At 44.6% G+C, this 16,252-nt stretch overlaps 2 protein-coding genes across 2 annotated transcripts; one reads left to right on the plus strand and one right to left on the minus strand.

Moving 5' to 3' along the window:
• The first annotated feature begins 3 nt into the window (after positions 1-3).
• Positions 4-10,118, plus strand: wasf3b (WASP family member 3b). The gene is made up of 9 exons (XM_068343962.1): positions 4-549; positions 4,854-5,010; positions 6,447-6,581; positions 6,737-6,890; positions 7,227-7,344; positions 7,464-7,645; positions 7,775-8,050; positions 8,744-9,057; positions 9,198-10,118. The coding sequence occupies exons 2-9, from the start codon at positions 4,878-4,880 to the stop codon at positions 9,353-9,355; spliced, it is 1,470 nt and encodes a 489-aa protein (XP_068200063.1). The 5' UTR covers positions 4-549; positions 4,854-4,877; the 3' UTR covers positions 9,356-10,118.
• A 3,192-nt stretch (positions 10,119-13,310) lies between these two features.
• On the minus strand, positions 13,311-16,039 carry gpr12 (G protein-coupled receptor 12). The gene is made up of 2 exons (XM_068304102.1): positions 15,920-16,039; positions 13,311-15,121 (listed from the first exon to the last, which is right to left on the minus strand). Exon 2 carries the CDS (start codon positions 15,107-15,109, stop codon positions 14,090-14,092), a length of 1,020 nt encoding a protein of 339 aa, XP_068160203.1. The 5' UTR covers positions 15,110-15,121; positions 15,920-16,039; the 3' UTR covers positions 13,311-14,089.
• Between the last annotated feature and the right edge of the window lie 213 nt (positions 16,040-16,252).

A 16,252-nucleotide genomic window follows, 5' to 3' on the forward strand; every position in this document is an offset into this window, starting at 1 on the left:
CCTGGAGGATGCAGGCCCATCTAGTTCAGTGTGTTACACAATAGTATCTCAGATCATTCTCATCAGTACCAGAAACATTACCAACCTCATAAAAACCTCTCCAGTTCTCAATTTTTTGCTCTTGCTTTTTTTTTTTTTTTTTTTTTTTTTTTAAACGTCTTCGTTTCTTAAACGTCATGACAGGCACTAAGAGGAATTTAAACCCTTGTCATTTCGTTAGGGAACGCGAAATAAATTAATCCCCCTCAGCAACGCCCATCTGTAGCCCCACCTCTTTTATTTCTAATACTGCCTTTCAATTGGATAGTCTATATGCCACTTAGTGTGTTTTAAACAGATCATTGGTTGATGTGAACGGCTTTTAAGTATTAAAGCCTCTGCTTGGAGATTTGATTGGTGAATGTGGCATCTGAGCCCGCCCCTGTCCTCAGAGGGGTTTTTTTTACCCGGAGCGACCAGACGAGCTGGGGGACACGGGATGGAGGAGCTAACGGGAGTAACTAACGGGACATGCGGACGCCCCGGATTCTTGTAATATCTGCTGTGCCGGTGAGGACCATATTATACTTTTTATAACGACTAATAACACATTTTGTAAATAGGTCAAATTTACCATTCTTGTTGACTGTGGTCTCATTGGTCCAAACTAAAAACTCGACCAGTAGACAGAAGCTAGCTAACCAAGTGGTCAGTTGGAGTGGACCCCCCAGTGGAGAATAATGAACGGGATCTCCCGAGCCTTGAAAATGATTCTGTTTTCTTTCTAACGAATAACTTTGACTAGATGTATTGATGTTGGTCGTGTTGGTCAGTTTATGGAGGACTCCAGACAGTGAACGTCTGGTCAAATGTGACATTAAAACTGACAGGAATTCGTGGGAACGGAGGTGGACGAACAGATGTGGGTCAGTCCATCAGTAACGGGAGGCGACGGTGCGGAACACTGATTGATCGCGGTTGTCATTATTAGTGTGTGTGTGTGTGTGTGTGTGTGTGTGTGTGTGTGTGTGTGTGTGTGTGTGTGTGTGTGTGTGTGTGTGTGTGTGTGTGTGTGTGTGTGTGTGTGTGTGTGTGTGTGTGTGTCAGCTTGTTGTAAATACAAGAAGGGAATGCGTGGAAAAATTGGGAATTCAAGTTGTGCAACATGGTCTAAATATACGGTAATAACTTAAGCATGATGATCATGTGGTAAATGATGACATTACTCCAATTTAATTCAAAATAAGAACAAAATGATTTTGTTTTATAAGTGGAAATTTATGAACACAATTATTCAGTGTTTAGCGCTTCGATCTAGGCTGAAACAACTCTCTACACACTCTATTATTTAATGAATTATTATTTATAAAAATATATCAATACTATAACATACGACTCAAATAATTTTAGATAACGTAGCTTATTAAAATTAGACAGCCAAATTAGCATTCATGAACACCTTATAAAAAAGAAGAAAAAATGAAAACCACATCTGCTGCAGTTATTATTTGTTTGTTTGTATTGCTAGTACACTATTACTAGTTTATTATTTGTATATTATTGGAATCAAAAAGGATCTTTGATTGAAAGTAGCCCAACAGTTTCACTTAGTAGATTATGAGCTGGAAGGTTTGGTTGAAGACATTTTATATTTTCGATGTTAAATTAAATCACGTATTACATAATCAAATTAATGTTGATTAAAACAATTAACAGTTACATGTTCTTATGTATAGAATGAACACTAGATGTGTTTCTACTTCCAGTTGGCTCTGAATCATCACATCCATTAATCGGTTCTCTCCTGGTTGTCTCAGATTGAATTTGGGATTTTGTTCGGACAGTTACACTCACACCAGATTATAGAAAAAAAAATCATATTTAGGGCAGTGTAACCTAACGTAATGCAAACTGCATATTTCATAACACTAGGACAAGCAAAACAGCTAGCAACACAAGAAGCTGTGCTTGGCTCATAAATTGATAATGACTCCCTTCAGCTCTTAATGGAGTTCTCACATCAGTAGTAAAGGCCTCCTCAGTCTCTGGGTGTTGGTGTAGAGATGTGAGCATCTTTCAGGAGCCACAGGAAGTGTGTTTTTACCATGAATGCTACCTTCTGAAGATCAAAGACATCGTTGCTTCAGATGGAACTGCTTACATGCTGCTAATGGGACGTTTTAGAGGCTACCTGGTGTGTTTGTGTGTATGTGTGTGTGTGTGTCTGTGTGTGTGTGTGCGTGCGTGCGTGCGTGTTTGTATGAAACCCGAGCAAATGTGCTGGGTTGTAATTTAGAATCCAAACACAGCAAAAACAAAAAGTCACTAATGCAGAGTGTGAGAATCTGTTTTAAAGCAGAAGTTGATGCTCTCCTCTCTGACGCTGAGGCCATATGTTCAGGCTTTCCTCTCCTTTTTTTTTTAATTCTCCCTGACTGAGTGGAGGATGAAGGAGGAGGAGTGCCCACTTGCTCCGTTTTCATTGCAAGAGCACAGGGGACCTTAAAGAAAAAGGTCGAAGGGGATGTAGGAGGAGGGAGAAGGATGCATGGGAGAGTTGGCGCTGTTGCCGTGTGAACGGAGCTCTATTGTCCCGGAACCTTTCAGTGGCTTCCCCGAGGTCCCTCTTCCGACCCCTTCCCCCACCCAACACACTCATTCTCACATAAACACACATACTTTGGCCACCTCTTAATGTAACACCCAACCTCTTCTGTTTTTCACACACACACACACACACACACACACACACACACACACACACACACACACACACACACACAATCATTTCCTCTCTGTTCTGTCTCGTCCCGATCGCCGTCTCTCTCCTGCCTGATCTTTTGCGTTTACTCTCCTCTCATTTCTCACAAGAAGACTTGGCCTGTTCCTTCTCCCCTCCCTGCCTCCCTCCTTCCTTTCCTCCCTCTGCTCACCCCCAGTCGCTCATTATTTTGCCTCATTTATGTGATTGTCATGCCAGTCAGACAGTAAAAAGAGAAACATGCAATCATCTCATTTGCATCATCTCTCTTAATCCATCCTATCCCACAAGAAGCACAGTGTTTCCAAAATGTTGGTGCAGACAAACCAAGGCGCTCCTTTGTCTCCAAAGCAGACCTTATTGACTGTGTTCAGTGTCCTTTGTGGCAGCACATGATGGTATAATTTTACCCTTTGTGTCCTCTTATTGGCGCGGGGGCTGTTGGGGTTTGCAGGGGGCCGCTAGCTGAGCAAACAGGGCCAGATGAGGACTCGGCTGGTGGGAATTGGCCTCGGTGAACAGAAGTGTCTAGTTTCTGTCTTGGACAGCTGCAATGACAGAATATGTAATTACAGTAGTTTCCTGTTGAGACACTGATAGTGACGCTGGTGTTTTGCTTTGTCACTGATTTATTGGACTGAACATGTAACCTCAACCCCTTATTTGGTCCCACTTGAGATACTTATTCCAAATGAAAAAAGACAGATATTTTAAGATGTCTGAAAGGTCTTTATGTTGTAGTTGCCACAGGCTAACTCTGATTTTAAATCTGGTTTTCATAAATAAATATCTGCTACGTCAGAAATAAATCATGTTTTTCGTACCTGTCAGCTATTAGGAGCTTTCTGTGTCCTCCCAAGGTTTGATGGGTGAATGTAAAACCTGTTACAGATGGTTTTGAAGAAACCTCCATCCATCTTCTCCCGATCCTCCTGGTTCCTTCATTGTCTATATATACACAACACGTACTTTATATGTGTTGTTATGGTCAAGTGTTTGGACAGGAAACAGAGATGTGACACGGGGAGGATCAGGAAACCGACCACAAAAACAGGAAGCAGGAAGAAGTTGTGATTAGATGGCTGCTCTGGTGCACCATGGGATTTCTCCTGCTTGAGGTATTGTCTGTGGTCAGTTGGTGTCTGAGCAAAACCAACAATGGTTTCCTTCAGCTAGTAAAGATGTGAGGAGGTCATCAAATGTCAATTTGTGTGAATACCTTTATGGCTTTACTTGATCCGTCTTGTGTTGTATTTTTTGGTGTTTGTTGGACTTTGTGCATGAACCTCTGATTGTATCAGGATTCCAGCTGGTCTGGGATTAGCTTGGACCCTGTTTCCCCCCTCTAATGCTTTAATCTCTGCTGGTCGCCACAAGTCTTGTGGCTTTGGGACACTGTTGGTTCTCTGGTTCGCTGAGCCGCATGCTTTCCATATTTTTATATACAATATGTACAGAGATAGCTCTATAGACGACGCCCACCAACATGATGTGGAGTCCAACGTACTGCAATAGATGTATTATTTATAAAGAGGAAATTACCCCACACAGGGAAGTAATATTTATTCTGGGGATGTTGCAGTCGGTTATAACTTCATTTTCCTATCATCACTTATAGAAAAGAAGGAACCCTGTGTTGATTTTGATTCAGTGCCTTGAAATCCGTAATAATCCAAAATACATCCTAATTTTGGAATACCGTAATATCCATTCCAACCAACTATAATCAGACCACTTTTCAAAAATGAAGTAATTTTCGGTGTGTGTCAGTCTTGAATATAAGGTAAAACGTGATATTTACTGTGGAGCTGAGAGAAGTCAGTTAATAGATGAATGGAAAATAACTGTCTGGTCGAGTCAAGCAGCGGTTTGAATATTGGGCTCCTTGACATCTCTGCTATTTCCTGACATTTTTAAAGACAAACAATCAGTCAGTATTGCTGTGGTTACGAGAATTCTAAAAAAAATATGTATCAGTGTTTTCTTTTTCTCAGCTGTAGGGCTGCATCATTGCCTGCTGGGTTGGATGCATCTGCCAGGCATCTCATCTCTTTGCCTACCCAGAATCCAACCCGGGTCTAACATGGGTCTTGTTCTATGTGTTTCTCTGCAGTCTACGTTGAAGTGAGGCCTCGCCATGCCGCTGGTAAAGAGGAACATCGAGCCCCGCCACCTCTGCCGAGGGGAACTCCCCGATGGCATCGACAGTGAGCTGGAGTGTGTGATGAACAACACGCTATCCTCCATCATCCGTCAGCTCAGCAGCCTAAGTAAGACACACGACTGCCAAAGACATTAAAAAACAACACTGTTGACTTTGTAACACAATGAACAGATTGTAACTACTACACCCTCCAGCGATAACCCCACATACTTCCGTGTGATAGAAGTTCCTCGCTGTGTGTAGCGTCTCTGTAGCGGAACAACATCACATGCTTTCACGTTAATCCTGGAACTGAAATTGATTCAGGGTGGCCGGGATTGGAGGGCCTGGGGTTACGGTGCTGGCAGCAGACTCACAGCAGCCGGCCGCTGGAAAATACAGGGTTCAAACGTAATCCTTTCAGACAGCTCTGCAAAAACGATCTTATCCGTGTCTGTGTGTGTATGTTTGTGTGTGTGTTGTGTGCTGAACTGTTTGATATCGACTGTAATGCTGACTGTAAATGTGTCGGACAGATTCGTCTTCCACTCCCATGATCATGTGTCGTGGCCCATCAGCAGTGTGTCACGTGACATAATCAGTTCCCTGTTTAACACCACGGCGCTGAGACTTCCTCACGATTCATTCAAAACAATCTCTTTCTTAAATTGACCCAGTCATGTTCCGTTTGTATCTTGTTGTGTCACATGCCTGCGTTGGGAGTGGGCCCTTCAACGGCAGCTGTAGGGGCTATATATATAAATAACCACCGGAGTGGTGCATGAACATACTACATGCTCCTCACATGTTGTGAATGTATATGTGTATAAGTGGACCAGAAGAATCCTCAGGAGAGGTCAGAGTTGACCGGGCTCAACATGCCGGATCTGGAATTCTTCCTTCCTCTAAATGTTTCCCCTGCAGCCCATCCTGTCAGAGGGAACGACACAAATAGCTTTAAACGTGCGTCTGTGAAGGTTTTCCATGACAAGTTTTAAACAGTGTTTTATAATTAAACCAAAGGAGCACTCAGTGGAGAACGTGCCTCATTTGGTGGCTGTGCATTGTTAAGAAAATGGATCTAATACAGAACCTAATGGGTTCTTCTTTGATATATGGTATTGGTTATAAACTAAAGAAGAAGAAATTCATCACACACACACACGCAAAAAGGATATTAACAAAGTTCTCTGCTCTGCAAATAGTCTTAAACTGGGACTAGACATAATTACACCATTCATCCCTATAAAGAAGGATTTTTGAGTGTGAAATGTACCCTTAGTTTACTTTTGGTCTGTACATTCCAACTTTGGATTAATGGGAGCTTGATACGCATTTTTGGATTTCTGTGGTCGGTGCAGATTAATTTACGGAGGTTTGTTGCTATATGGAGCTGGATCTGATACCGTTTCCCGCAGAAGCACTCAAGTCTTCACATTGTGTCACATAACCGTTGTATTGATTGGATGTCTGTCTCTTTGGAGATTTTTTTGGCTCCAGGCATTGATCGCCAGTGTCCTTCGTTTTCTCATATTTCTCTGACTTTTTCTTGTTCCTTTGTAGGTAAACATGCAGAGGACATATTTGGCGAACTGTTCAAAGAGGCCAACACCTTCTACCTGCGTGCCAACTCTCTCCAGGATCGTATCGACCGGCTTGCCGTCAAGGTCACACAGCTGGACTCCACCGTAGAAGAAGGTGGGTCAAGATGTCAGAGGTCTGAGAGGGAGAGCAAGTCATCATTCATTGTTGATTGTTTCTTTCTTTCTTTTTTGCCGCTCCCAGTGGACCAATTATATCAGCACCATTTTTTCAGCTCATTTGTCTCATCTCTTTCTATTTTATGTTCTCAGTTTCCCTGCAGGACATCAACATGAGAAAAGCTTTCAAGAGCTCTACCACTCAGGACCAGCAGGTGGTGTCCAAGAGCAGCGTGCCTATTCCTGTGCGAGAAATGTACAACGTGAGCGACAAACCTCCGCCGCTCAGCATCCTGTCCGTTTACAGGTTGGTGCTTTTCACACGCTCACCAAACACTCAGGCTGATCCTGAAGCGATGTCATATTTTCTAGCGTTAGTCATGTGCTTTATAGTGAGTTTGTTCTGTTAGATGTTGCTCTCAGTGCGTGGACAAAATAACATCAGTGAAATTATAACACCACATTAATTGTCAGTCGGGCATATTTCATACCCACCTTAGTCTTTCCACAGGAATACACAAAATACTGCTCTTTTCTCTATCTTGTCTGTTTGCTGAAACAAAGATACAACATATTCCTATTTACTGGTTTCTGTAGAGACATTTTTGTATCCATATAAACTTCTTGTTGTCTGTTTTTAAAGGGACGATAACAAGGAGGCACTAAAGTTCTACACTGATCCCTCCTACTTCTTCGATCTGTGGAAGGAGAAGATGCTGCAGGACACGGAGGATAAGAGGAAAGAGAAGAGGAAGCAAAAGGTACAATCTAATGCACAAGAATCTGACAAATTGTTCAATACACAATTATGCTTAACTTTTGAAGTCAGATTTTGAGAATTTACTTTTTAAACTAAATTCCTCCTCCCATGCTTCCCTAGGAGCAGAGGCGTTGTGTGGATGGGACGTTACAGAGGGAGGTGAAGAAGGTCCGAAAGGCTAGAAACCGTCGGCAGGAGTGGAACATGATGGCTCTGGATAAAGAGCTGAGGCCAGACCATCGACACACCATACACCGAGACAGAGGGGCTTCTTCTGAGGGCTCCATGTCACCAGAGAACAGGTGGGTCACATGAATCTCTCAATTCTTCTCACAAACATATTCACACTAAGAAGTATACAGTGTAGTTTCTACTTTTTCATTTTTTTCCACCTTCCATCTTTCCTTCTTCCTACCTGATGTCTCTGACAGGGGTCACGGTCCTGATCAGCACCACTACCCCAACTCCATGAACCACGCTGGCCATGCTCACACCTATTCTGGCCCCCCACCCAGCATCCTGGCTGCACAGATGGCTGCAGGGCATGGTCCCCGTGCTGGAGGTGAACATGACAGCAGAGGCAGGACTATGATGGCCTATCAGGGTGGGACTCTGGGCCGTGCCCACCACCACCAAGTACCGCTGCCTCCTCCTCCCACTGAGGCTATGAATGGAGGCTCTATGTCTCTGCCACCCATGGACTACAGGTAAAAAATGAGATTCAACGGGACATGTTGAATTTTTAATTTTATTTTTTGCCATCTCTCAATGTTTTTTCCACACTCCAACCTATTTTCTTTGTGCCTCCACTGGTGCTCCAATAATGGTGCTTACAAGAACAGTATTTTTCTGCACTATGAGACACACTGGATTATTAATGGGCGCACCTTCAATGAATGCCTATTTTAAAAAAAGAAATCATACATAAGGCACACTGGATTATAAAACACATCTGAGAACTCATCTTCAATGAATGGTTTATTTTAAAAAAAATTCATACACAAGGCGCATTGGATTATAAGAAATTAAGAATATTAAAGGCTTTTAGATGCGCGTTATAGTGTGGAAAATACTGTATTGTGTAGAATTTAGATTTTTCCCAAGAGTAAGAAAAAACAAAGTATCATGTGTATTTAAGCATTAGTAGTACTACGTCTAGCAGGCCAATCAGCTGGGGTTGGGTGCACAGTTAAAATGTTCATTGTTTTTTCTGTTAAATAAAAGTATTTATTGTGGCATTCAAGGCTAACGCTGCTATGAACTTTGGGCTAATGCTGCCCTCTAGTGGTTAAGTGTCTAAACTCTTCTCACACTCATGTGTCGTGTGATAGAAAATCTGAGCACAGACTGCTATGATATTTTACATCCCTACTAATTCCTTGTCATTTTTTTTCTCGCAGTATGGACGGATACGCCAACGCCGGTCCGCCTCCCCCGCCCCCGGCCCCTCTCATTCCTTCCGCCCTAACTGCTTTCGCGTCTCCCCCCGGAGGTCCCATGTCTCCCGGGCCAATGGTGGGCGCCGGCGGCTACGCTCCACCCCCACCACCTGTATCTGGAGCTCACGCAGCTCCGCCTCCCCCTGGTCCTCCACCCCCTCCCCTTACAGCTGGTGCCTCCCACTTGACAACATACAAGATGTCCTCCTCTGCACCTGCTGAGACCACAGTGGTCAACGACGCCCGCAGCGATCTGCTGGCTGCGATACGCATGGGTGAGAGCTGTTGAGCGTCTGGACGGAGCTGTCACTCTAATGCATATTTATGTGTTCTATATGTGTAAGCAACCAAACTGTACATTTCAACATGTTTCTGATTCTCTTTTGGATTTACTTTCTGTTTTTTTTCCCCTCAGGCATCCAGCTGAAGAAGGTCCAGGAGCAACAGGAGCAGCAAGCGAAGAGGGAGCCGGTGGGAAACGACGTGGCCACCATCCTGTCGCGACGCATCGCCGTGGAATACTCCGACTCCGAAGACGACTCCGAGTTGGAGGAGAACGATTGGTCGGATTAATATACGCATGAAACAACAAAAGATACTGTTCACAAACACAGAAAAGACACACAATCAATCAAACGCACACTGAAAAGAATGCCCACGTGTGCAGTGCCACGCCCACAGGTCGTAACACACGTTGATGCTGAAAACACACACCAACACACAATCCTATGCTGTAGGTTGATATATGCTGAATGGTCCAAAACTGGAAATATGGGGGTGTATTCAAGATGCACACACAGACACACACTGTAAAGACACTAGTACTATACTATTACGCTAACCACTCTGAAACATTAACATTTTAATAAAGCATTGTGAATACACCCCAGTGGCTGTTTCTCTACCTGTTATAACACTATACACACCCTGTTAAGGTGCTTATTTCATGTATAGTCAGAACTTGAGAGGGTTAGAACAATTAGAAACTTTCCTCTTGAGCTAACCAGTGTACTTGCCTTTTTTAATGTTTTTACTGAAACACTTGCCGTAGAGCAGGAGGTGAGTTTTTAACCGTGGCGATAGCTTTCAACGAAGAAGAATCGACCTGCAGTCGATAATGGATTCAAACTGCTGAGGGGGTGAATGAGGAAAGAAGGCTGCGTGAAAGATGGATGAGAGGGTGCTATGTAAAAAGTCTTATTGATCATGAATATGAGAACTGATTGAGACATCCTTGTCTGTAATCAGTCACTGCTGTGTGTTTACTGGGTTCATGTATACGATAGTTTAAGTGTAACCTTTGATCCAGAGAAAAATTAAATGATGAATGAAGGATCATGAATGGGCTGCCGTGTCTCTTTACTATTCCACTGTTGTCAAGTGTGTAGAGACAACACACCTGATTTAAAGACATCAGTTTCCATGGCAACAGCACAGCTAAGATGGAATTGCCAGGGAAACGGAAGAGTGAGAAAAGGGGGCGGGCATCACGCTGGGGTAAGGATGAACAAATTGGTCGAGGAGAAAAGTTTGATGCACAGCACGTTTGTTTTTAATACAAAATTAACAAGATCTCTCAATTGAGTGAACAAACCAAAGCAATAAAAAGTTACACCTGACACCTTGGAAAAATAGACACCACGTTCACACAAACGTTTTTACAATATCTCCGTTAAAGTTAGTGCATGTTGATTATCGTTAATACGTTTCATTTTGCAGATACTTAATTTGTTGTGCCATTTTCATCCAAAAAAATAAAGTGCATTTCACATTGAAAACTACGCATACATCTACACAAGATGCTGTTACTGTGGTGTCCTCTCTAACCCCCACCCCGAAACACACGCATTCACAGGCCCTTGAGTGTTTTGATATTTAGCTCTAGATTAGTACTCATTTGACAGATGCCCATTGGTGGCTACACGTTTGCTTAAATCCTTCAGTTGCTTTACAGTTTTTGTACGAGTACACTGTGAAACCATTCAATAGATTAGCAGGTGTGTGTATACAGAGAAATATTACATCCAACATCACAGTCTTATACTATTCTTGGATACAAAGCCCTTGTTTGCACCTGTTCAACAATGAAACTCCCAACAATACTGCTGGCTGCACAAGAGGAAAACATTCACCAATCAGAGGAAGAATTATACCTAATTTTTTTTCTCAAACATTCTGATCCTTGTAGCCAAATCCGCTCTGTCGTCCTTAAACCAGTTAGTTAGAAACTGGTGCATATTATGCAAGGAACCTACCAGAAGAAATTCTACATGAATAGCCGAGGTGAAGAAATGGTGCAAACCAACTCATGTCCTATTTTGACTGGCTTTGGTAGCACCATGCACGGTGGTTTAAAGTCCCTCCCTTCAGCATGCTTTATTTACAGAAACAAAAGAGTCAAGAGGAGGGAATATCTATTACACAATTTGATTATTACTACATTCAGAAAAAAGGCTTTTACAGCGCCATTATGTCACAACATCAGAATCTGAAAGAATTCAGGCCAGACTGAAGTGGAAAAAAATAGAACTTTTCAATGAATATAACAAAATAGACTTTTCTCCAAAGGTAAATGAACAAGTCTGTGATGGTTTCTTATGTGCCAGCCTGACCTGTTGGTGCACATCAAATAACGACAGGATTCAGTCTGACACTGTGCACAAGTTCACATACACAGGCTACAGCCCAAAACTCAGAAAATGGTCTTCTTCTGCTTTGCGTACTCAGCTCCAAATTTTTTTTAATGCTTAGTGGCTGATCTGAGGCTCCTCAAGCTCCTCCATCAGGCTCAGTGAGAGGGGAGACAGCAAAGAGGGGAAAACGAAGCATTATCTCAGTGTTTGGAAGCAGCCTTTTTTTTTTTTAGCTCATAGGATCATTGAGAGGTCACTTAACGGACTCCTGCCTCGACTGGATTGATTTAAAATAGGATATTAGTGATATAGAAGAGACATAAAACACACAGCAGGACTAAGATCCCAGTTCACTCAAGAGTCCCTTTCACTTTGGCTTGAAGTGCTGGAGCTTCATGTCGTAGTCCCTACCTGCTCTACAAAAAAGCTCTACAAACACAGAACGAGGCCACTTCTTTCAGAATAGACAGGAAGACTGGCAGCATTATCCTCAAAGGTCAGGTGGTCAACAGGAATTTATATTCTCCACACCTGTTCCACCCCCCTCTCCTCCACCCCCTGATAACAAAGAGGCAGATATGGTCTGCTGAACTGCTGGATCACAAACACACACACTCACACACACACACACACACATACAAACACATGCACACACTCAGAGGCCATGCAACTCATACTGTACACACAAGAAAACAGCCCCACACCGGGGGCCAGACAGGACGGCTCATATGCTCACAAAAGGCAGAGGCAATGCTCTTCCCCCTACTCCCCCCCGAAGAAGTTCACAATTTTATCCTAGTGTGGAAAATGATCACTCCCGATTTTGGGGATTATAAAACAATATTGCAGATGAATGAGGCAGTGGTGTCCCCTTGGAGTATGACTCATTGATCTCGTCTACTTTATCCTCCTAACTTATCTGAAGGTGTATTGTTGAAGCGTCACCATGATGGCAGGCCAACTTCACTCTGCAGGAAGAATTCACTTTGAGACGTTGATGTTATTGCTGTCTGAGTATTGCTTCACATTTAAAAAATAACTACCATCCATGGGCTAGTTATTGCTGACACGATCCTTTTTCTTATTATTGGATTTACAAACTCATTCTGAGACCAAAAATAATGGATAACTAACTCAGAGCAGCTGGTAATCATTGTGATCTGGGCTTCTGCTGGATTAGCTGATCTCAAAACGTGATCAAACTGTCAAAACGCCTCAGAACTTTACAACAAAATATTGCACATTTTTCTATAAGGGTGCAATTCTTGTGTCCCTTCTGTCATGACACAGGTCACTGTAATAAGGGTGAGGTTCACCGTGGTACAACAGGAATAAACGACATTATTAAGGTCATAATGACGTCAGGGGACCATGACACATCACCTGCAGAGGCCAGTATGACCTCATGGAAAAAGACAAAAGGAGCACTGTGCTTGTTGGTTGCAAATTACACTTAGCATGCAGATCAGATATTGAGTTGTTAGGTGAAATAAATCAATGAAAATGCATTCCCTACCCATAAAACAGCATTTCATGAATGTTGCTATTAGGGCTTATTTGTCGAAAGGTCTGTTTTTGACTTGATTATACACTTCCTGGATGATTAGTTTTATAAATAATATATTGATTTTTTTTTAAAAACTTTTCAGACATGACTTCATCAATAAAATCAATTCATCAATAAAATTTGAGTGATGTCTATGATTAAACATTATATAACAAATTTCTAGACATTCAAAAAGTCATAAGCAATCCCCGGTTAAAAAGTGAAAGAGGAGGCATAGGCTGGTTATATAATCCTATATTTGGTTTGGAGCCTAACCATTAATCATTAAAAATGGAGCGGAGGGTTAATGGTGGGGTCTCCATTGAGCCTCCCGGACGTGAGCTGAAGTAAAACACATTTGACCACAGTCCAAAAAAGACAAAAGACACGAGAAAACCCAAGAGGTGAGGGAGGGAACACGCGGCATGATTGCTTTCTCGGCGCCTGTGGAGGACGCAGGGCGCGGATCAGAAAGCTCTGGGTCTATTTTTAGATCTCCGCGGTCGTTTAGCTTTCGACGCACGTTCAGGGTGCAGCAGCAGAGCGCCGGGATGCTGCTCCAGACGGGCTTCACGTGGAAATGCCTGCGCATTCAGCCGCGGCCGTTCTCTCCTTTCCCCATCGCGCACGCTGCTGTGTTAATCTGTCGTGCGCTTTTACGCACGCTTGCGCGCACGCACAGGGACGCAAACTAATTCCCCCCGTCCCTGTTAGAAGAAAAAACGAACACGTGTCAACCGAAGCTCCAGTGCTGTTAACTATATGCACATTTTATATACAGCAGCTGTCTGTGACACGTGATGCACTCAGCGCTGTCTGCAGAACAGAGGAAGGGCGTGGCACGGGTTGAACGGGTGGGGGCGAGATGTAGACCGTACAGTGACCGCCTATACTGGGGAAGACAGTGAGATACTTTGCCCTGTGTTGAGGGTAACAAAGAAAAAACGCCATCCATTCAGATGGGTTGTGAATATCTAAGCAAACTGCTTATGCCAGTAAGATCTCCAGCCATCACCACAGCCCTGTGCCCTCCCCTGCGCTGCTACTGCTCTGTTTAACATCAGACACATCTAGCGACGAGCAGAGCTGAACCAAGACACCTTTCTCTTTCCTCTTGGGTCGGTCCGGTCAGACATCACTAGGAGTCCGTGCACGCTGGGCCACGCTGGCCGGCACACAGCCGCAGCACACCAGCCACAAAGCCTTCTGGATCTCTTGGTTCCTGAAGGCATAGATGACTGGGTTGATGACAGAGTTGTAGGTGGCAGGCACCAGGGTGGCATAAGTGTAGAGTGGAGGGTAGGTGTAGTCTGCAATGAGAGAATAGACAGTGAAGGGCATCCAACAGGCAGCAAAGGTACCCAGGATGATGGCCAGCGTGGATACGCCCTTCCGTGTTGTGACGTAGTGGGGTGTGGCGGCCAGAAAGTGGTGCTGGAGGGCGATCTGGTGAGCGTGGCGCATCACAATTTTGCAGATTTGGACATAGAGTTGCAGCATGAGACCAAAGAGCAGCAGGAAGGAGACAGACAGCACGGCAATGTTGTTCTTTGTGAGTGGGCGCACCACGCTGCACGTAGCCTCCTCCGCTAGGCAGTTGACCCCCGTGACCGGCAGCAGGCCCAGACATAGGGAGAGGCCCCACAGCAGCACGAGCATGGTGTAGGTGAACGCCGCTGTCCGCTCCGAGTTGTAGGTGAGGGCGTAGTACAGCGACAGGTAGCGGTCAATCGTGATGGCCAGCAGGCTGAAGACAGAGGCAGAGAAGGAAGCCACCACCAAGCCTACGGTCAGCAACTGAGCTGAGTCGGAACGCAGCAAGTAGGCACAGGTGAAATGAAGCACCAGGCCCAGCCCGGCCAGCAGGTCGGCCAGCGCCAGGCTGCCAATCAGCAGGAACATGGGAGCTCGGAGTGCCGGGTTCTGCCAGATCACCAGGACCACCAGGGCATTCTCACATGCTATGAGAGTCCCTGATGAGCACAGCACAATGTCCCAGGGGTTGACAAGCAGGGGCAGCTGGCTAGGTGGGAGGGAGTCCGGTGGGAATGTCCCCAGACTGGTGCTGTTGTCCAACGGTCCTCCGCTGGCCCACGCTGTGGGGTCAGGGGTCAGCCAGGTGGGGGTGACTGCCGGCTCTTCGCTCATTATTCCCCCTGTCTGAAACAAAAACAGATTTAAAGCTATAGACTATCGGAGCCCTTAAAGCATGCACTTTAATGAGCCTAAAACATTAATTAAGCAGGGACAAAGAAGACCATAAATAAATGTGACCCCGTGTTGAAAATGTAACGCACTGAACACACTCCTGTCTCCCTTCTGCACCCACCGCACCTCCGTACTGCTCTAAACGCGCCTGTAAACTCATTCTCCAATTATTTTCAAACGGACACAGCGCAGATTGCGTACAGGATCACATCACACAGGAACAAACACTAACATTCAAATTTAGATCCCATCTTCTTCAATAATTAAACACCACACAGCTACAGAGACGCACATTTACTGGTGCCCGGTTCGCAGGCCGTGCGTTTTTCTGACTAGAATTAAATCCAAGTCTGTTTAAGCCGTTATAACAGCGGCCTAGTTGCATTGCACGTGAATATCTTTATTTATTGATGGAAATAAATGAAGAAAATCAAACACGATCATAGGAAACCAGATGATCTAAAACAATTTTTACATATGTTAACCATCCAGAATCCACCTAATTGTCCCTCCGCAGTAAAAGATACCGCAGCCGCCGTGAAAATCTATCCTGTCCCTATCGCCATGTATTCATCCACTCTGGTGGCCATATGGCACAGCTTTACCCCGCTCTGCACCTTGCATCGGAGAAACAGCCGCTCCACGTCAGCACAAGGATGCCGGTGGGGGAAACAGGCTGCTGGGTTTGTTTGGGGTTTTTTTTTTCATGCATGTGAAGGATGTCCGATGATCCCAGCCCGCCGAACCTACCTTGACTCTGTGAGGTGAGGCTTCCCGTCTAGATGGACGAACCACAGCTACGTGTTTCCATGTTAACGGTGAGGAAGGTGCAGCGCCGGCGGACAGAGACGCAGCCCAGGGAGGTGGAGGGTGTGTGTGTGGGTTGGTGGGGGGGGGGATGATGGTCCTCTCTGCCTGAAAGCGGAAAAAAGAGCAGACCGGCTCTCCTGTTAACGGCGCATCGCCATGGACTGCGGCTGTGCAGCGCGCACCGACGGAAGAGAGGAAGAGGAGGGAGAGGATGGGGATGCGTGTGGAGGGGGAGGGGGGTGATGAAGCAGTCCCAAATGGGCAAGACCTCCA

The sequence above is a fragment of the Antennarius striatus genome, chromosome 20 (genome assembly GCF_040054535.1).
Source record: "Antennarius striatus isolate MH-2024 chromosome 20, ASM4005453v1, whole genome shotgun sequence".
Taxonomy (NCBI): domain Eukaryota; kingdom Metazoa; phylum Chordata; class Actinopteri; order Lophiiformes; family Antennariidae; genus Antennarius; species Antennarius striatus.

Coding starts and splice junctions, on each gene's coding strand:
- gpr12 (XM_068304102.1), bottom strand. CDS start 15,109: ATGAGCGAAGAGCCGGCAGTCACCCCCACCTGGCTGACCCCTGACCCC.
- wasf3b (XM_068343962.1), top strand. CDS start 4,878: ATGCCGCTGGTAAAGAGGAACATCGAGCCCCGCCACCTCTGCCGAGGG. Junction 6,582..6,736: donor GGACTCCACCGTAGAAGAAG/GTGGGTCAAGAT, acceptor TTATGTTCTCAG/TTTCCCTGCAGGACATCAAC. Junction 8,051..8,743: donor CTGCCACCCATGGACTACAG/GTAAAAAATGAG, acceptor TTTTTCTCGCAG/TATGGACGGATACGCCAACG.